General features: G+C 37.2%; 1 protein-coding gene across 9 annotated transcripts in view; it reads left to right on the forward strand.

Moving 5' to 3' along the window:
• NBEAL1 (neurobeachin like 1) overlaps positions 1-21864 on the forward strand; it is a 181770-nt gene that overhangs the window by 58025 nt on the left and 101881 nt on the right. For 7 of the 9 annotated variants that reach the window (XM_081241721.1, XM_081241717.1, XM_081241720.1 and 4 more), the window contains 5 exons: positions 14336-14422; positions 16535-16618; positions 19722-19820; positions 19911-20491; positions 21623-21755. In XM_081241721.1, the coding sequence (XP_081097847.1) occupies positions 14336-14422; positions 16535-16618; positions 19722-19820; positions 19911-20491; positions 21623-21755 (984 nt within the window). Of the gene's footprint in view, positions 1-14335; positions 14423-16534; positions 16619-17649; positions 18724-19721; positions 19821-19910; positions 20492-21622; positions 21756-21864 lie in introns of those variants that run through there. The other 2 variants (XM_081241722.1, XM_081241724.1) reach the window with 2 other exon arrangements.

The raw sequence follows: 21864 nt of genomic DNA on the forward strand, positions 1-21864 counted from the left end.
CCCACTATCTATCTACCTTACGTTTGGTAGTGTATATATGTCCATGCCTCTCTTTCGCTTTGTCACAGCTTACCCTTCCCCCTCCCCATATCCTCAAGTCCATTCTCAAGTAGGTCTGTGTCTTTATTCTCGTTTTGCCCCTAGGTTCTTCATGACATTTTTTTTTTAAATTCCGTATATATGTGTTAGCATACGGTATTTGTCTTTCTCTTTCTGACTAACTTCACTCTGTATGACAGACTCTAGGTCTATCCACCTCATTACAAATAGCTCAGTTTCGTTTCTTTTTATGGCTGAGTAATATTCCATTGTATATATGTGCCACATCTTCTTTATCCATTCATCCGATGATGGACACTTAGGTTGTTTCCAGCTCCGGGCTATTGTGAATAGAGCTGCAATGAACATTTTGGTACATGTCTCTTTTTGAATTATGGTTTTCTCAGGGTATATGCCCAGTAGTGGGATTGCTGGGTCATATGGTAGTTCTATTTGTAGTTTTTTAAGGAACCTCCATACCGTTCTCCATAGTGGCTGTACCAATTCACATTCCCACCAGCAGTGCAAGAGTGTTCCCTTTTCTCCACACCCTCTCCAGCATTTATTGTTTCTAGATTCCTTGATGATGGCCATTCTGACTGGTGTGAGATGATATCTCATTGTAGTTTTGATTTGCATTTCTCTAATGATTAATGATGTTGAGCATTCTTTCATGTGTTTGTTGGCAGTCTGTATATCTTCTTTGGAGAAATGCCTATTTAAGTCTTCTGCCCATTTTTGGATTGGGTTGTCTGTTTTTTTGCTATTGAGCTGCATGAGCTGTTTATAAATTTTGGAGATTAATCCTTTGTCAGTTGCTTCATTTGCAAATATTTTCTCCCATTCTGAGGGTTGTCTTTTGGTCTTCTTTATGGTTTCCTTTGCTGTGCAAAAGCTTTGAAGTTTCATTAGGTCCCATTTGTTTATCTTTGTTTTTATTTCCATTTCTCTAGGAGGTGGGTCCAAAAGGATCTTGCTGTGATTTATGTCATAGAGTGTTCTACCTATGTTTTCCTCTAAGAGTTTGATAGTTTCTGGCCTTACATTTAAGTCTTTAATCCATTTTGAGCTTATTTTTGTGTATGGTGCTAGGGAATGATCTAATCTCAAACTTTTACATGTCCCTGTCCAGTTTTCCCAGCACCACTTATTGAAGAGGCTGTCCTTTCTCCACTGTACATTCCTGCCTCCTTTATCAAAGATAAGTTGGCCATATGTGCGTGGGTTTATCTCTGGGCTTTCTATCCTGATCCACTGATCTATCTTTCTGTTTTTATGCCAGTACCAGACTGTCTTAATTACTGTAGCTTTGTAGTATAGTCTGAAGTCAGGGAGCCTGATTCCTCCAGCTCCGTTTTTCGTTCTCAAGATTGCTTTAGCTATTCGGGGCCTTTTGTTTTTCCAAACAAATTTTGAAATTTTTTGTTCTAGTTCTGTGAAAAATGCCATTGGTAGTTTGATAGGGATTGCATTGAATCTGTAGATTGCTTTCGGTAGTAGAGTCATTTTCACAATATTGATTCTTCCAATCCAGGAGCATGGTATATCTCTCCATCTATTTGTATCATCTTTAATTTCTTTCATCAGTGTCTTATAGTTTTCTGCATACAGGTCTTTTGTCTCCTTAGGTAGGTTTATTCCTAGATATTTTATTCTTTTTGTTGCGATGGTAAATGGGAGTGTTTTCTTGATTTCATTTTCAGATTTTTCATCATTAGTGTATAGGAATGCCAGAGATTTCTGTACATTAATTTTATATCCTGCTACTTTACCAAATTCATTGATTAGCTCTAGTAGTTTTTCGGTAGCATCTTTAGGATTCTCTATGTATAGTATCATGTCATCTGCAAACAGTGACAGCTTTACTTCTTCTTTTCCAATTTGGATTCCTTTTATTTCCTTTTCTTCTCTGATTGCTGTGGCTAAAACTTCCAAAACTATGTTGAATAAGAGTGGTGAGAGTGGGCAGCCTTGTCTTGTTCCTGATCTTAGTGGAAATGGTTTCAGTTTTTCACCATTGAGGACAATGTTGGCTGTGGGTTTGTCATATATGGCCTTTATTATGTTGAGGAAAGATCCCTCTATACCTACTTTCTGCAGGGTTTTTATCATAAATGGGTGTTGAATTTTGTCGAAAGCTTTCTCTGCATCTATTGAGATGATCATATGGTTTTTCTCCTTCAACTTGTTAATATGGTGTATTACATTGATTGATTTGCGTATATTGAAGAATCCTTGCATTCCTGGGATAAACCCCACTTGATCATGGTGTATGATCCTTTTAATGTGCTCTTGGATTCTGTTTGCTAGTATTTTGTTGAGGATTTTTGCATCTATGTTCATCAGTGATATTGGCCTGTAGTTTTCTTTCTTTGTGACATCCTTGCCTGGTTTTGGTATCAAGGTGATGTCGGCCTCGTAGAATGAGTTTGGGAGTGTTCCTCCCTCTGCTATATTTTGGAAGAGTTTGAGAAGGATAGGTGTTAGCTCTTCTCTAAATGTTTGATAGAATTCACCTGTGAAGCCATCTGGTCCTGGGCTTTTGTTTGATGGAAGATTTTTAATCACAGTTTCAATTTCAGTGCTTGTGATTGGTCTATTCATATTTTCTATTTCTTCCTGAGTCAGTCTTGGCAGGTTGTGCATTTCTAAGAATGTGTCCATTTCTTCCAGGTTGTCCATTTTATTGGAATAGAGTTGCTTATAGTAATCTCTCATAATCTTTTGTATTTCTGCAGTGTCAGTTGTTACTTCTCCTTTTTCATTTCTAATTCTATTGATTTGAGTCTTCTCCCTTTTTTTCTTGATGAGTCTGGCTAATGGTTTGTCAATTTTGTTTATCTTCTCAAAGAACCAGCTTTTAGTTTGGTTGATCTTTGCTATCGTTTCCTTCATTTCTTTTTCATTTATTTCTGATCTGATCTTTATGATTTCTTTCCTTCTGCTAGCTTTGGGGTATTTTTGTTCTTGTTTCTCTAATTGCTTTAGGTGCAGGGTCAGGTTGTTTACTCGAAATGCTTCCTGTTTCTTAAGGTGGGATTGTATTGCTATAAACTTCCCCCTTAGAACTGCTTTTGCTGCATCCCATAGGTTTTGGGTCGTCGTGTCTCCATTGTCATTTGTTTCTAGGTATTTTTTAATTTCCTCTTTGATTTCTTCAGTGATCACTTCGTTATTGAGTAGTGTATTGTTTAGCCTCCATGTGTTTGTATTTTTTACACATCTTTTCCTGTAATTGATGTCTAGTCTCATAGCATTGTGGTCGGAGAAGATACTTGATACAATTTCAATTTTCTTAAAATTACCGAGGCTTGATTTGTGACCCAAGATATGATCTATCCTGGAGAATGTTCCATGAGCACTTGAGAAAAATGTGTATTCTGTTGTTTTTGGATGGAATGTCCTATAAATATCAACTAAGTCCATCTCGTTTAATGTATCATTTAAAGCTTGTGTTTCCTTATTTATTTTCATTTTGGATGATCTGTCCATTGGTGAAAGTGGGGTGTTAAAGTCCCCTACTATGAGTGTGTTACTGTCGATTTCCCCTTTTATGGCTGTTAGTATTTGCCTTATGTATTGAGGTGCTCCTATGTTGGGTGCATAAATATTTACAATTGTTATATCTTCTTCTTGGATCGATCCCTTTATCGTTATGTAGTGTCCTTCCTTGTCTCTTCTAATAGTCTTTATTTTAAAGTCTATTTTGTCTGATATAAGAATTGCTACTCCAGCTTTCTTTTGATTTCCATTTGCATGGAATATCTTTTTCCATCCCTTTACTTTCAATCTGTATGTGTCTCTAGGTCTGAAGTGGGTCTCTTGTAGACAGCATATATATGGGTCTTGTTTTTGTATCCATTCAGCCACTCTGTGTCTTTTGGTGGGAGCATTTAGTCCATTTACATTTAAGGTAATTATTGATATGTATGTTCCTATTCCCATTTCCTTAATTGCTTTGGGTTCGTTATTGTAGGTATATTCCTTCTGTTGTGTTTCTTGCCTAGAGAAGTTCCTTTAGCATTTGTTGTAAAGCTGGTTTGGTGGTGCTGAACTCTCTCAGCTTTTGCTTGTCTGTAAAGGTTTTAATTTCTCCATCAAATCTGAATGAGATCCTTGCTGGGTAGAGTAATCTAGGTTGCAGGTTTCTCTCCTTCATCACTTTAATTATGTCCTGCCACTCCCTTCTGGCTTGTAGGGTTTCTGCTGAGAGATCAGCTGTTAACCTTATGGGGATTCCCTTGTGTGTTATTTGTTGTTTTTGCCTTGCTGCTTTTAATATGATTTCTTTGTGTTTAATTTTTGACAGTTTGATTAATATGTGTCTTGGTGTATTTCTCCTTGGATTTATTCTGTATGGGACTCTCTGTGCCTCCTGGACTTGATTAACTATTTCCTTTCCCAAATTAGGGAAGTTTTCAACTATAATCTCTTCAAATATTTTCTCAGTCCCTTTCTTTTTCTCTTCTTCTTCTGGAACCCCTATAATTCGAATGTTGGTGCGTTTAATGTTGTCCCAGAGATCTCTGAGACTCTCCTCTGTTCTTTTCATTCTTTTTTCTTTATTTTGCTCTGCATCAGTTATTTCCACTATTTTATCTTCCACCTCACTTATCCGTTCTTCTGCCTCAGTTATTCTGCTATTGATCCCATCTAGAGTATTTTTCATTTCATTTATTGTGTTTTTAATCGATGCTTGATTCATCTTTAGTTCTTCTAGGTCCTTGTTAACTGTTTCTTGCATGTTGTCTATTCTATTTCCAAGATTATGGATCATGGAAATAGAATCTTGGATCAGCTTTACTATCATTATTCTGAATTCTTTTTCAGGTAGACTGCCTATTACCTCTTCATTTGTTAGGTCTGGTAGGTGTTTATCTTGCTCCTTCACCTGCTGTGTGTTTTTCTGCCTTCTCATTTTGCTTATGTTACTGTGTTTGGGGTCTCCTTTTTGCCGGCTGCAGATTCGTAGTTCCCGTTGTTTTTGGTGTCTGACCCCAGTGGCTAAGGTTGTTTCAGTAGGTTGGGTAGGCTTCCTGGTGGGGGGGACTAATTCCTGTGCTCTGGTGGTTGAGGCTCGATCTTGTCTTTCTGGTGGACAGGTCCACGTCTGGTGGTGTGTTTTGGGGTGCCTATGGCCTTATTATGTTTTTAGGTAGCCTCTCTGCTAATGGGTGGGGTTGTGTTCCTGCCTTGCTAGTTGCTTGGCATAGGGTGACCTGCACTGTAGCTTGCTGGTCGTTGACTGAAGCTGGGTGCTGGTGTTGGGATGGAGATCTCTGGGAGATTTTCGCTGCTTGATATTATGTGGAGCTGGGAGGTCTGTTGTGGACCCGTGTCCTGAAGTTGGCTCTCCCACTTCAGAGGCACAGCACTGGCTCCTGGCTGCAGCACCAAGAGCCTTTCATCCACCCGGCTCAGAGTAACAGGGAGAAAAAGTAGAAAGAAAGAATTAGTAGAAGAAAGAAAGAGAGAGGGAAAGAAAGGAAGAAGGGAAGAAAGGAAGGAAGGAAGGAAGGAAGAAAGAAAGGAGGGAGGGAGGGAGGGAGGAAGGATGGAAAGAAAGGAGGGAGGGAGGGAGAAAGGAAAGGAAGAAAGACAGGAGGGAGGGAGGAAGGAAAGAAAAAGAAAGTGGAAAGAAGAAGGGTGGGAGGGAGGAAAGAAAAAGAAAGAAGGAAAGGAGGAGCGGAGGGAGGGAGGGAGGAAGGGAGAGTAGGAAAAAAAGAAAGAGCAGGTAAAGTAAAATAGAATAAAGTATGAAATATAGTAGCGTTATTAAAATTAGAAAGTAATTATTGGAAAAAAAAAAAAAAAACCGGACCGATAGAACCCTGAGACATATGGTGGAAGCAAAGCTATACAGAGAGAATCTTACACAGAAGATTACACATACACATTCACAAAAAGAGAGCAGGGGGAAAAATCAAAAATCTTGCTCTCCAAGTCCACCTCCTCAATTTGGGATAATTCGTTGTAAAAAGAGGAAAAGGGCGAGAAGTCTGAAATCTTGCTCTCTAAGTCCACCTCCTTAATTTGGAATAATTCGTTGTAAAAAGAGGAAAAGGGGGGAAAGTCTTAAATCTTGTCCTCAAAGTCCACTTCCTCAATTTGGGATGATTCGCTGTCCATTCATGCACTCCACAGACGCAGGGCACATCAAATGGACCGTGGAGCTTTAATCCGCTGCCTCCGAGGCTGCACAGAGAGATTTCCCTGCCTCTGCTCTCACAGCTCCCGGGTCTCAGCCTTGGACCTGGCCCCGCCTCTGCGCGTAGGTCGCCGGAGGGCGTCCGTTCTTCGCTCAGACAGGACGGGTTTAAAGGAGCCGCTGATTCGGGGGCTCTGGCTCACTCAGGCAGAGGGGAGGGAGGGGCGCGCAGTGTGGGGCGGGCCTGCGGCGGCAGAGGCCGGCGTGACGTTGCAGCAGCCCGTGGCGCTCCGTGCGCTTTCCCGGGAAAGCCGTCCCCGGGTCTCGGGGACCCCAGCAGTGGCGGGGTGCACAGGCCCCCCGGAAGGCGGGGCGGACAGTGACCCGCGCTCGCACACAGGCCCCGCGGCGGCGGCGGCGGCGGCGGCGGCGGCGGCGGCCCACGCCCGTCTCCGAGGTCCGTGCCTTACCCGCGGCTCGTGCCTGTCACCGGCGCTTCCCCAAGCAGCCCTCTTAATGCCCTCTCCTCGCGCACCAGGAAACAAAAGGGAAAAAAGTCTCTTGCCTCTTCAGCAGCTCCAGACCCTTTCCCCGGACTCCCTCCGGGCTAGCCGTGGTGCACTAACTCCTTCAGGCTCTCTTCCTGCCGCCAGCCCCAGTCCTCTCCCTGCGCTCCGACTGAAAGCCGATACCCGAGCCTCAGCTCCCAGCCCCGCCCGCCACGGCGGCCGAGCAGACAAGCCTCTCGGGCTGGTGTGTGCCTGAGGGCACCGGTCCTCTGTGCCAGAATCTCTCCGCTTTGCCCTCCGCACCCCTGTTGCTGTGCTCTCCTCCGCTACTCCGAAGCTTTCCCCCTCCGCCACCTGCAGTCTCCGCCCGCGAAGGGGCTTGTAGTGTGTAGAAACCTTCCCCCCTTCACGGCTCCCTCCCACTGGTGCAGGTCCCGTCCCTATCCTATTGTCTCTGTTTATTCTTTTTTTCTTTTGCCCTACCCAGGTATGTGGGGAGCTTCTTGCCTTTTGGGGGGTCTGAGGTCTTCTGTCAGCGTTCAGTAGGTGTTCTGTAGGAGTTGTTCCACGTGTAGATGAATTTCTGATGTATCTGTGGGGAGGAAGGTGATCTCCGCGTCTTACTCTTCCGCCATCTTCCTCCGGGGTCCTGAAGCATGTCCTTGCCTCCTATCACACTGGAATCCCATCAAGCCTTCAGGCTTCCTACCAGCTTACAGGATGGAATCTGCTGGCGTCTCCCCGCTTTTCCCCTCCATTAATGGCAGGGTCCCAATGTGTACTTGCGACCCATGCTTTTCTCAAACCCAAATTTTTAATTTTTTGAGGAACCACCTTACTGTTTTCCATGGTAGCTGCACCATTTTACATTGCCACCAACAGTGCACAAAGGTTCCAGTTTCTCCACATTCTTATCAACACTTGTTTTCTTCTTCTTCTTCTTCTTCTTCTTCTTCTTCTTCTTCTTCTTCTTCTTCTTCTTCTTCTCCTTCTCGTCCTTCTTCTTCCTTTTCTCCCTCTTCCTCCTCCTCCTCTTCTCCTTCCTCCTCCTCCTCCTCTTCTTCCTCTTCCTTTTTTTTTTGATAATAGCCATCTCAGTGGGTGTGAGGTGGTATCTCATTGTAGTTTGATTTGCTTTTCTCTAATGATTAGTGATGCTGAGCATCTTTTCATGTGCTTACTGGCCATTTGTGTATCATCTTTAGAGAAATGTCTATTCAAGTCCTTGGTGCATTTTTTAATTGGTTTTTTTAGCTTTTTTGTTGTTAAGTTTCAAAGTCTTTTTTGTTATGCATTGTTAAAATTTAGTATGAGCATTTGATGGCATATGTTTTTGCACTTTTGTTTCACTTAAGATTATTTCATTAGCATTTTCATGTGTTATGATTTTCATATTTACATGTTATTATACTGACTGGATGTACCATAGTTTACTTAACTATTCCCTATTGGTAAATTCTTAATTTGTTTCCAATTTTGTTTGTGATTATGTAACTCTTTAAAGTTTCATAAAACAGAATTCTATTTCTAGTACAATTATTAGATCAAAGAGCATACATTTTTTTAAGTAGGGAACATTATGTGAAAACTTATGAATAAGTGGAAAATGTAGAAAAGTAGAAAAATAAAAATACTATTAATGTTCTTGATGTATACTTCCAATTTGCTTATTTTTTAAAGTTTTTACTAATTTATACTTTTAGCAGATATGTGTGTAAGTACATAATAACTAATATCTCTGATTGTTATATGTTTCCATAAATTTCAAGATGGCACCAGAAACCTTCTTGAGAAGGCTTTGAAAGTAAAACTACTTCAAAGAGCTTTTACCTTTCTATTTGAAGTATTCCTTTCATGAATTCCCTGTTGAAAAATACTGGGGGTCCCTTCTGATTCTGTGAGAATATTCCAGAATAAGAATTTTAACATTAGCTCCTTGAATTTTTCCACTCTGTTAGGAGAGGTATCCTTGAAAACATTTATGTCACTATATTGCTTAACTTATAGTAAAATTGTGAAGAATAGCATAAAATAGGAAATAATATATTGATAAAGTAAGTCATAATGATTATTTATGAAGTCAACAAAAGTACCAAATTGTCACTATAGAGTCAAGATCTCTCTGTCTGCCTTTTATAAATCATTCTCGGGAAAGAAATCCTAGGGAGGTGAAAGCAGCATAAGAGAAATGTTTATAAAACCTTCTGTTTGTTGTAAAAATGCAGCGTGGCTTTATCAGTTACAAAGACAACTTCAGTAATAAAGGCAAGATCTCACATGTGTAGAGAACCTGCCAGTCACACATTATGGAAGGATAAATCACTAGGATAAGATAGTTTCTACTAAACTTTTTTGAATGCATTTATACAGTATATGAAACTAAGACATAATTAAAAATCTCTATCATATCATGGTCAACAGTATCTTTTTAAAAAATACAAAACTGTTTGACATAGCTGTCATGATGGTGAGCTAATATTTACTCTTTCTTCTATGTTATAAACCAAAGTTTCTTATCATTTAGATCTAGAAACTTGCTGATAGTCATACCATTTTAAAATTTAATTATTTGTTACCATTTATCACATTTTGTTTTGAAACAGGAAATGGTAGAGAAGAAACCCATTTCAGAGGGGAAAGCTAGGCTTTGGGACCTGAGCCTTCTCTCCTGGCAGTAGTCTTTATTTGTGGAATATTCTAGTCAGACTCCCTGTAGATTCCTCACTAAACTTTAGACTCATTAAGTTTTTTTTTTTTAACATCTTTATTGGAGTATAATAGCTTTACAATGGTGTGTTTCTGCTTTATAACAAAGTGAAGCAGTTATACATATACATATGTCCCCATATCTCTTCCCTCTTGCATCTCCCTTCCTCCCACCCCTCTAGGTGGTCACAAAGCACCGAGCTGATCTCCCTGTGCTACGCGGCTGCTTCCCACTAGCTATCTATTTTACATTTGGTAGTGTATATATGTCCATGCCACTCTCTCACTTTGTCTCAGCTTACCCTGCCACCTCCCTGTATCCTCAAGTTCATTCTCTAGTAGGTCTGCATCTTTATTCCCGTCTTGCCCCTAGGTTGGTTCTTCATGACCTTTTTTTTTTTTTTTTAAGATTCCATATATATGTGTTAGCATATGGTATTTGTTTTTCTCTTTCTGACTTACTTCACTCTGAATGACAGTCTCTAGGTCCATCCGCCTCACTACAGATAACTCAGTTTCATTCCTTTTTATGGCTGCATAATATTCCATTGCATATATGTGCCACATCTAGACTCATTAAGTTTTAAAAACAAGTGGCACAGTGGTTAAGAATCTGCCTGCCAATGCAGGGGACACGAGTTCGACACCTGGTCCGGGAAGATCCCACATGTGCAGAGCAACTAAGCCCATGTGCCACAGCTGCTGAGCCCACGTGGCACAATTACTGAAACCCGCATGCCCAGAGCCCGTGCACCGCAACAAAGAGTAGCCTCTGCTCACTGCAACCAGAGAAAAACCTGCATGCAGCAATGAAGACCCAACGCAGCAAAAAATAAAATAAATTAAATAAATAAACTTCTTAAAAAATATAATAAATTAGTTAAGATGATTTAATAAAAAATTTAAAAATAATAAAAACAAGGGGGAACCTTTGAAATGAACTGCCCAACTCTTTTATTATAGAAATGAGGAAATGTGTCCTAAGAGCTTAAGTGATGAGCCCAGTGTTTAACACTAATATATGATGGAGGTAGGATTTCTTACCCAGGTATTCTGACCCTAAGTTCATTGTTATATGTAGTTTTGTAACTGTATTACTGGTACTTAAGGTCACTGTTTAGTCAGTAGAAAAAATGTTTTCTGTGCACTAAATATAAAAGAATTATAGGTTTTATTTACTGTATATACAAACATATTTGATGGAGATAGGTCATATGATTTATGAATATATAAAAATGTTTGGCATCTTGTGAAAACTTAAGTTCCCAGATGTGTTATAGAATGCTACAGATGTCTATGATTGATTTCTGTTTAAATTGTTATTTGTTAATAAGGAATGAATCATTTACTCTTTTCTTTAGTAATACAGAATCAAGACAATTCATCATTTAAATATTCAGACCCATTGGAAGCATTATCATCTAACGCTTAAAGTGTCATAAACAATTTATGAATTACACATAAATTTTTAGGGTGACTGTTGCAGTTTCTATGCCTTCTTTTTGCATGAGATTCACCAACCAGTTTAAGTACACATTAATTTCCTTGAATATTTGTGTAAAGACTTCTGGGCTTCTCAAAATGAGTTTCATCATACTATAACATATTTAAAATACAGTTCCATGGAATCATATATTTAACTTTTATGATAGGTATGATGAACTTTAAATATTTAAGAATTATTTTCTTTTACTATATTGAATTTTGAAAGGGGGATATGCTTTGAGTTACTATAAGTCTTTTTTAAGCTGTTCAAAAATATTTGAATTAATGTGAAGAAAATAACAGCAAATTTCTAGTAGCAAAGAGTAGAATTCAAAACCATTACATGGACTTTAGCACTTTGCCAGTTGAAATCATTTTTTCAAAAATATATTGTAAGTATATAAAGTTCCATTTGAGGACTTAAGTCATAAGATGCTGGAAAGCTTTTGATATTGTGGTGCCGCTCATCTTCTTTGATTTGTTTTCTTTAATTTCTTCTCTTTCTTCTCCACATCTACTCCTTAAAATCAACTACAATAAATTTATCATCATGACAGTCTTAGTAAGAATGAGAATTTTTTTGTGTGTGTGGTACGCGGGCCTCTCACTGTTGTGGCCTCTCCCGTTGTGGAGCACAGGCTCCAGATGTGCAGCCTCAGCGGCCATCGCTCACGGGCCCATCCACTCCGTGGCATGTGGGATCAAGACCGGGGCACGAACCTGTGTCCCCTGCATCAGCAGGCGGACTCTCAGCCACTGTGCCACCAGGGAAGCCCAAGAATGAGAATTTATCAGAGGATCAACCAAGGGTTACTTTATGGAAAAGAGTGTTAGGAGTGAATAGACAAAATGGTGTAGTTGAAAGCCTGACTTTGGGAATCATACCTGTCTGGATTTATACACATTGTCTTAGTGACCTTGAGCAAGTTTCTTTTCATTTTTTTAAAAATAGATATTTATTTAACTTCTAGAACAATACACAATATAGAGCTTTTGGAGGAAAAAAGAAGCATAACAATATTTTTTTACAAAGCATATATACAGTATTTAAAATGTTGCAAAATATACATATTTGCATGTATATTTTTAATGTGGATGTATTTTCCTTTACAAAATTGGAATACTACTGAATATTTTTTTATTCTGCTTTTAATTGTGTTATATCATGAATCTTTCCATATGCTATCATATATTTTTCAAAAGATTGCTTTTAATGACTGCAAGTATTTCAACACAGCAGTTCTCAAAGTATGGGATCCCCAAGATCATTTTAGGGAGTCTGCAAAGTCTAATCTTAACAAAATTTCTTTTTGAAGTTAATTTTCTTCTTAAACTGTAACCAAAACAACATTATAAAAGTCTGAACGCAAAAGCAGATAAGAGGGCTTCCCTGGTGGCGCAGTGGTTGAGAGTCCGCCTGCTGATGCAGGGAACACGGGTTCGTGCCCCGGTCCGGGAAGATCCCACATGCCGCGGAGCGGCTAGGCCCGTGAGCCATGGCCGCTGAGCCTGCGCGTCCGGAGCCTGTTCTCTGCAACGGGAGAGGCCACAACAGTGAGAGGCCCGCGTACCACAAAAACAAAACAAAACAAAAAGCAGATAGGAGAGTTCATCTGTCTTCTCTTAAGTCAGACATTTAAAGAGATTTGCAAAAATGTAAAAGCAGTGCCATCCTCACTAAGGTATATTTTGGAAAATATATTTTTCATAAACATGTTATTTATATAAACTTGTAATGGATTTGTTATTTTTTGAATAAATAAATATTTTTTAAATGCCTTGATTTTAATTTCTGATATGGTAAATATTGATAGATGTAACCCACATAAATAAAAGTTCAGTTCATTAGGGTTCTCAGTAATTTTTTAAAGAGTGTTAAGGGGTCTTCAGACCAGAAAATTTGAGGATTTCTATTTCAACCTATGGATGAACCATAATTTATTAACATATTCTATTATGTTGATATTTGACTGGTTTCTAATTTTTTGCTGTTGTAAACAGAATTGAAGTGAGCATTTCTCTTCCAAAATCTTAGTGTCAATTTCTGACTGTTTCTTTGAGTAGATTCCTAGAAACACAATTACTGATTTAAAGAGTAAGAACTTTTTAAAAGAATCTTGATATGGATTGCTTTCTGGAAAGACTTTACTTATTTTTACTTTCATCAGTTTTGAGCAGTCCTGTGTTATTGCACCTAGATAATATGGAATATTACTATTTTAAAATCTTTGCTGCTAATAATGATACCAGCTTTCATTTATTTAGCCCTTGTTGTATGTCAGTTTTAGGCTAATAACCTAACATGGATTATCTCATTTAATCTGCACGCCAATTTCATGATATATTATTCTTTTCATTTCTGAGAAAACAAACTCGGAGAATTTAAGTAGTTTTCCTTAAAACCAGACAGCTAATAAGTAGCAGAACCAAGATTCAAATGCAGGTTTCTGATTCCAAAGCCTGAATTGCGTACGCTAATCTATTTTTAGGTTTAGCTTTACTTATGCTCTTGCATACCTTACTATTACCCCTTTTATTTTATATTGCATTATTTCAGCACATTACTGGATTTTTGTTTTCAATTTCTGAAATGATAGTAGTTCCTAAGAAGAACTTCCTTCTTAGGATGCCCTTGATAAATCCCGTTATAAATCTAACTTTCTCTCCCTTTTCACTCTCATTTGAATTATTTTCCTCTTTACCCAAACTGTGACTGAGATCTTGGGATGCTGGGTTTTATTTATGTAAGCCAAACTACTTGATTCTTTCATTTCTTTCAGAAAAGGGCAGTCTCAATGTATGTCAGAGGTAATCCTAATCCATCTTTCTAGTGTACAAACTAATATAAATTATGCTCAACTCTTGATAATTTTGGAGAATACTGTTAACAAAATTTTTAACAAAATGTGTGGTCAGATAAGTTAGGGAAATACTACACACTGACCTCCCTTGTCAAAGTATACATTAGCATATTTGAGACTCTGAGAAGCATTTCCAGAAAGACCCCTTTTTAAAGTTAGTTTAATAGCATTTCACACACCTACGTGGCTGCAGAACCCTTACTCTACATTATTTACTACAGTATCTTTAGTCTGTCTCAATAGCAGTTTCCTTCTCTTCTATGAGTCATTCCCTGCTGATTCTTTAAGAATTCAGGAATATTAACTAAGTATTCCTAATAATTATTTAATTATTGCTGTTGTTTCTTATTTTGGTAACTTTGAGTTTCAGAGAGAAATAACTGATAATTAATTACAGAGTATATGAACTAATGTTAGTTAGTAATCCAGAAAGTGGACAGTTGATTGTCATTTTAAGAGTGGTATACTTCATGAGTGGATTCTTGGATTTATTTCAAGAGATATGGAAATCCATTTAAGCTTCACTTCTGCTTATAGGTAACAATTTAATGTTCTTTCTCCATTATTCTTGTCTCTGTTTTTAACAGCTATTTTTAAATGCTAACAGTAAGGTGGCAGACAAGAACGAGAAAGACCTTGCCAACAAATTACTGACAGAAATGAATGAGGACCAGGTATCTACAAAGCCTGCATCTTGTTTCAGCTGAAGTCCAAAATCAGTCAATGGGAGCACCTATTCCTGTACTTTTCTTCTTATGTTTTAAAGTATACAAACATTATCTATTTCTAATCTTCATTAATTATTTTTGAAAATTGTTTAAAAATTTAAAAATAAATGCTTTCATCTAAAAGATAAATATATTGAAATCTTGGTGAGGGATATAAATGATCGACAGGATTCCATCTATGTATGTGTGTCTTCTTTTCAGTTTGAGGAAATATAAAGTACAGGAATGGAATCCCAATATCAGTGCTGTCCACCTAGTGATGACTCCATATTTTGGGGGCTTCTTTTTCTAAGCATTGTGGTGTATTGGGACCTTAGGGCTTTGTTCGTGAATATGTTTGATCAGTTTTAATATCTTGATTCTTTGCCTCTTGTTGACAAATGATTATTATAATTCAATGGACAACCCAAATCTTGGAGGAAGGGAAGAAGATGCCGAGCTCTTTGAGTCTTAATTTAGCATAAAATTTAACTTTTTTCTTTTCTAAAAACTCACCTTTACACGGGTATAAGGCAGATATATACAATTTATCTTGCTTTTCACAATACATTAGGCAATTTAGGTTGGCAAAAACTACCTATAAAAATTGCTTTGTTATTTATCTTTCCCAGAATGTTTGTGAGAGAGCTTATGTGATATCTTTTATTAACATATTATTAGCATTATCTTAATGTCCAGGTGTATAAATAGAGCTGTGGTATAAAAAGAGACATGATAATCTGTTCTCTTCTGGATGTGAAATATCAATTACGGACTACCATTCTGGATTTCCATATAAGTGTTAGTTCCTCTTAAAGTCTTCTTATATAGATTTATAAAATGTTATAATAATCCCTTCGAGGTTGACAATTAGTATTCCTGATTATAGGTACTGTGATGCCTAGTCCTCTTCAATAAAGTCAAGAAAAAAATCTTAGTTTTTTTTTTAAATCTTAGTATGATATTCTGTATGCAGAATGTTTAATGCATATGATAATATGTTTATTACACATGTAATATGTTTATTTTATGTAATAATGTTTAATAAATAACATCAACAAAAACCAAGATACCAGCTTAAATAACTTGCCTGAAAATGATAGAGCTTAGCTCACAATGACAAAGATCTAATCAGTCCCCCTTTACTCAGATCATTTTTAGTGAGAGGCAGAGAGGAAAATTCTATTTGTGGGGTAACGAGCTTCAAGTCATAGTAATATATTACCAAAAGCAGATTTTGGGGACTGGTAATTTTTTACAACTTTCTAGTCCTCACACTATGCTTTCGTGGTTGACTAAGTCGGATGATATAACATTCACATTCAGTTTTTTTATATTGTTGATGTTCTATTTTGTTTTTGTTTCCTTTGCTATGAATGTACTGCCCTGAAATTTAACACATCTCTTCTTTATGATGAAGCTTAAACAGAAATAGACAAAATGGAGCTGGTATTTATTTTTTCTTACAACTTCTGGCATTAAAGCTTGCCTTCTCAAAAACATGACAGTGCTTATAGATACATATTTCATTTTCTGTTCTGCCTCAAATTTCTGCATTTTATATAAAAATACAGGTATGTTATTGTTTGCAAATGTGATTGATTGATATATGCACATACCATTTCATTTATAACACAGGGTTTGGAAACTATATAGATAAGACTGTTTTTGGCATCTTATTATACATGCTAATGAAATTTTAACCTAGGAAGTTTCAAGTGTATTTTTGAAGGAAAATTAAAACAGACAAGAATTTCCCATGATAGCCCTCCCTCCCTTCCTCTTGAGATTGTCCATTACTTTTTAAAAGCATGTTTAATCTTGGTGGGTTTTTTCCCCCCCAAAGCATTTTAATATAATGAGTGAATGTAACCTTATTCTTCTTGACATATGACTTATTTTCTGTCAAGTATGTAACTTTTCTTACAGGTTTTAGTGTTTCAGAGATCCATTTCATTGGAAGAGGAATGTATTGCATGTTAAATATTTTTTTGAGGTTTTCAGAAGAAAGGCTTCCTAACTGAATACAAATCTTGAACACATTTGTTAATTTCTTACCTTTTTTTCCTCCTCTGGTAGGTGTTTCAGGCACAGTTGGATTGTTTGGCTGTATCAACCATTCAGGCTTTGACAGCAGTAATGAACAAATCTCCAGCTGCTAAGGTAAAACATATGTCCTCAAGCTCTAAAATGTTATCGTAGATATACCTGTTTTCACTATATAATTCCCAAAGTAATGTATGAAAGTATAAAATACATATGGTTTCACTCATGAAGTAATTCACAAAATATCTCATCTTTGTATAGGAATCACTTTGCTGATAATTTAAAAGACAGATGCCTATGGGCAGTACTTTGGGGTTATTTAAAGCATTGATGACTCACTCTAGGGATTTACAGCATCAGTCAACGAATGGGAAGAGAGCACTGGTGTTGAAATGTTGAAAGGATCATTTTAAGTGATTATTTGATTAGCGCATTTAAAGAATTAAATTTTATATCATAATTTTTCTTCATTAATAAAATAATCACTCTTTCACTATTTGGTCAGTTTATGACCATCTAGAATATGAAAAATTTTCACATGTGAACAGCCCTGTCAATTTGGGACTTGTTTTTCCAGATGGCCTTGGAAATTCTGCTTCTTTGTTTGTAGTCACTGACCCTCAGGATTTTCTTTCCCTTCTCATTCACTACCACTGACTCTGCCCTGCAGTCCACTTATGCTGATTCTGTGCTAGTAGTTTTCCCACTGAGTACTTTTAAGGATTAGTGACATCATCTGTGTAAAATGGTAAGCAGAGTGCCAGGCACAAGGTAAGTGCTTAATAAGTATGTGTCTATAATTATTTTTACCATTTTACCTTCTTATCCTCCACTTCTAATATATTTCATTTAGTACCAGAAATAAATGAATTATTCCTTGTTCCCTAAGCCATGCTTTCAGTTGTATTTCTTACTTTCCATTGGTTTTTTTTAGGAGACTGACTTTCCCTATAAATGTCACTATATATAACTCATGGTTAAATTCCTGCTGAATAGGCTTTTACAACCATTACAGGCTGGCATGGAAATCTAATCTCCATTTATAATAGTTACTTAAGAAAAAAATTATTTTAAGTTCTAAGTAATTGGTTCATGAATATAATGGATTGCTTATACTGTATTATGAAATTCAAACCTGCAATGATGTCCAGGTCCTTTTTAAATATAATTTTTTAAACTATGTTATATGTTGCATGGCTTAAAATTTGAAAGATTATTTTTTAAAATGCCTTTTGAAAAAAGATTTTTTTCCTATCCTTGGCCCACAGTCAACTAATTCCCCTTCCTGGAGACAACTAGTCATACTTGTTTAAATCTTTTGATTTTATAATGTGTATATATTTTTGCCTAACTTACTGGACCAATTTAGTATTGCTAGGTTTTTTGTGTTCTTTACAATTTACATTATGGCTTTTGGTACCCATTAGTCCAAGTGTGACTTAGAGCTTATTAAATTGAACTTCGTGCTCCAGATAATTTAGACCATTTAGTTATTGGGTTGGCCAAAAGGTTCGTTCGTTTTTTTCCTGTAAGATGGCTCTAGTAGCACTTAGTTGTCTTTAACTTCATTTGAAACAGTTTTGCTAGATTGTATGTGACACCTGTCATATCAGCATGCGTTTTAAAAAGGACTTAACAAAACTGGTGAATTTTTGTATAGCCATTTTAATATTGAAGATGGAAGAACAAAAGCAACATTTTTGGCCTATTATGCTTTATTATTTCAAGAGAGGTAAAAATGCAACTGAAATGCAAAAAAAAGATTTGTGCAGTGTATGGAGAAGGTGCTGTGACTGATCGAATGTGTCAAAAGTGGTTTGCGAAGTTTCATGCTGGAGATTTCTTGCTGGATAATGCTCCACGGTCGGGTAGACCAGTTGAAGTTGATAGTGATCAAATGGAGACATTAATTGAGAACAATCAATGTTATACGCAGGAGATAGCCAACATACTCAAAATATCCAAATCAAGTGTTGAAAACCATTTGCACCAACTTGGTTATGTGAATCGCTTTGATGTTTGAGCTCCACATAAGTTAAGCGAAAAAACCTTCTTGACCTTATTTCTGCATGCAATTCTCTACTTAATCATAATGAAAACGTTCCATTTTTAAAACAAATTGTGACGGACGATGAAAAGTGGATACTGTACAACAATGTGGAACGGAAGAGATTGTGTTTGACCCACCAACCACACCAAAGGCCGGTCTTCATCCAAAGAAGGTGAGGTTGTGTATATGGTGGGTTTGGAAGGGAGTCCTCTATTACGAGCTCCTTCCGGAAAACCAAATGATTAATTCCAACAAGTACTGCTCCCAATTAGACCAACTGAAAGCAGCACCTGACAAAAAAGCATCCGGAATTAGTCAACAGAAAATGCATAATCTTCCATCAGGATAACACAAGACCACATGTTTCTTTGGTGACCAGGCAAAAACTGTTACAGCTTGGCTGGGAGGTTCTAATTCATCCGCCTTATTCACCAGACACTGCACCTTCAGATTTCCATTTATTTAGATCTTTACAAAATTCTCTTAATGGAAAAAATTTCAATTCCCCAGAAGACTGTAAAAGGCACTTGGAAGAGTTCTTTAATCAAAAAGATAAAAATTTGGGGAAGATGGAATTATGAAGTTGCCTGAAAAATGGCAGAAGGTAGTGGAACAAAAGGGTGAATACGTTGTTCAGTAAAGTTCTTGATGAAAATGAAAAATGTGTCTTTTATTTTTACTTAAAAACCGAAGGCACTTTTTGGCCAACTCAATACAAAGAGCAGAGAGAAAACCGGACCCAGGTTTTTTGGCCACTACTCAAAATTGCCAGGAGTCTTTAATCTAGTTCTTTGAGGCTACTGACTCCTTTATTCCTAAAGTCTCCTCACTTTTTCTCCATTTTTGTTTTGATTTCAAGTACTATTGTACTAATAACAAATCAAGTGAAGAAAGTAAAGGGATCTGCAAGTAGTATAACAATTTTATAATACACAGTCTTTGCTAATTCCATTTGTTTTACCATTTTGGTATTTTATTGTAGCATTGTATTCCAGAAGGTATATGAAATATATTTAAATGAAGACATCTGACTTAAGAAAGCAGAAATATCGAACTCATAATCTTTTTAATATTGTTAATTAACTTAAATGGGTATTATTCAACATTTTCAATATTCTAACAAATTCAGTCTTTGAAAATCTGCTTTGATGTATTGATTTCTCCTTTCAGGAAGTATTTAAAGAAAGAATTGGTTATACACATATGTTTGAAGTATTAAAATCACTGGGTCAGCCACCACTGGAACTACTTAAAGAGCTTATGAATATGGTGAGGTTTTTTTAGCTTTATTAGAAGAAGTTCCATTATCTTTGTATCAAAGATGGTAACTAACCTTTCGTCTCTTATGTTGCTTTACAGGCTGTAGAGGGTGATCACACTTCAGTTGGAATTTTGGGCATTAGTAATGTCCAGCCTCTCTTGCTTCTTATCCAGTGGCTTCCAGAGCTAGAATCCCATGACCTGCAAATCTTCATCTCTGATTGGCTGAAAAGAATTTGTTGTATTAATAGGCAGAGTCGAACTACTTGTGTCAATGCAAACATGGGAATTAGAATCATTGAAACCCTTAATTCCCATTCTTCCCTCCATCGAACTTGTGCTGAGAACTTGATTGCACTCCATGGTTCATTGGGGAGTCAGTCAGTGAGCTCAGAAGAAATCCGTCAACTACTAAGATTGTTGAGAGTGGATGAATCTGAGTACATTCACCCCTATACCACTCTTGTAACTCGAGCAATCCTGACAATGGCCCGAAAACAAAGTCTAGAGAGCGCACTGCAGTATTTTAATTTGTCACATAGTATGGCAGGAATTTCTGTGCCTTCCATACAGAAATGGCCAGGGTCTGCCTTTTCTTTCAATGCTTGGTTTTGCTTAGATCAGGATCAGTTGACTCTTGGCAATGCTAACAAAGGAGGAAAAAGAAAACAATTGTACAGGTACTGGTACAAGTTATGGAATATAAATGAATACTCTCATAATATGTGCTGTGATTCTTAAACAGGAAAACGTTTTTCTAAGCATCTGTTTTTTTCCTCGAATACCGTTTTTTTTTAAACTTTTATTTTATTTTATTTTATTTTATTTATTTATTTATGGCTGCATTGGGTCTTCGTTGCTGCGTGTGGGCTTTCTCTAGTTGCAGCAAGTGGGGGCTACTCTTCCTTGTGGTGCACGGGCTTCTCATTGCAGTGGCTTCTCTTGTTGCAGAGCATGGGCTCTAGGCATGCAGGCTTCAGTAGTTTTGGCACGCGGGCTCAGTAGTTGTGGCTCACTGGCTCTAGAGCGCAGGCTTAGTAGTTGTGGTACATGGGCTTAGTTGCTCCGCGGCATGTGGGATCTTCCCAGACCAGGACTCAAACCCATGTCCCCTGCATTGGCAGGCAGATTCTTAACCACTGCGCCACGAGGGAAGTCCTAAGCATCTACTTTTTAAATGTACAACAATTTATCTGAAGCCTCTCCTCCTTAGGGTGTACACAGTTTAATTTTAAGTGCTTTGTTGCTTTTATAATAATAGTTGTATATCTCAAATATTTTGCTAGTTAAGTTCTGAAACTAATTTGGAAACAAAGTTCCTTCTTAAAATTATTGTAAAAGTGGAGGAAAAAGGAATAGTAAACTTGAAATGAATGGTGATTTCTCTGTTCTATTGAGGATGCTACTATATATTTATATGAAGGACCAGAAAACCTATGTGTTTCCAAACTTAGTTACTTCAGTAACTAATACATTTTAATATGCCTTGTGATTTTTTAAGACTTTATTCATTCTTTCTGAATCTTATTTGGAAGAATTTTAAAGATTTGAAAGTTTATAGTTTTGCTAGAGTTTGTTAATGGCATTCTGTGTATAAGGCTACCTTTTATAATTTACTAAACTGCTATGCCCAAAAAAGATTTAAAAATCAACTTTGAGGCAAGGTGGGATTGATGGTGTATGGCAATAGAATATAAGCCACTGTGTGTTCGGTAAAGATATTCATGGTGAAGTTATGGTTTTGTGTGCCCCAGTGATGATGAAACTGTACAACTGACTTCAAAAGTTCTGATAATACGTACTTTTGTTAGCTTTTTTACAGGAAGTGGCATGGGTTTTGAAGCTTTTATTACCCATTCAGGTATGTTGGTTGTGGCAGTGTGCACGAAAAGAGAATATGCAACAGTTATGCTTCCTGACCACAGTTTCTGTGATTCCCTCTGGGTAAGGCTTTAGGGCATCACATCTAACTTCTGGGTTCTTTCCTTTTAAAAAAACACATGTTTGGTGTGTGTACGTCAGGTGTTATCATCTGCTTGTTGAGAGTTGATTA

This window comes from Mesoplodon bidens, assembly GCF_964165515.1.
Source record: "Mesoplodon bidens genome assembly, chromosome: 8".
NCBI classification, from domain to species: domain Eukaryota; kingdom Metazoa; phylum Chordata; class Mammalia; order Artiodactyla; family Ziphiidae; genus Mesoplodon; species Mesoplodon bidens.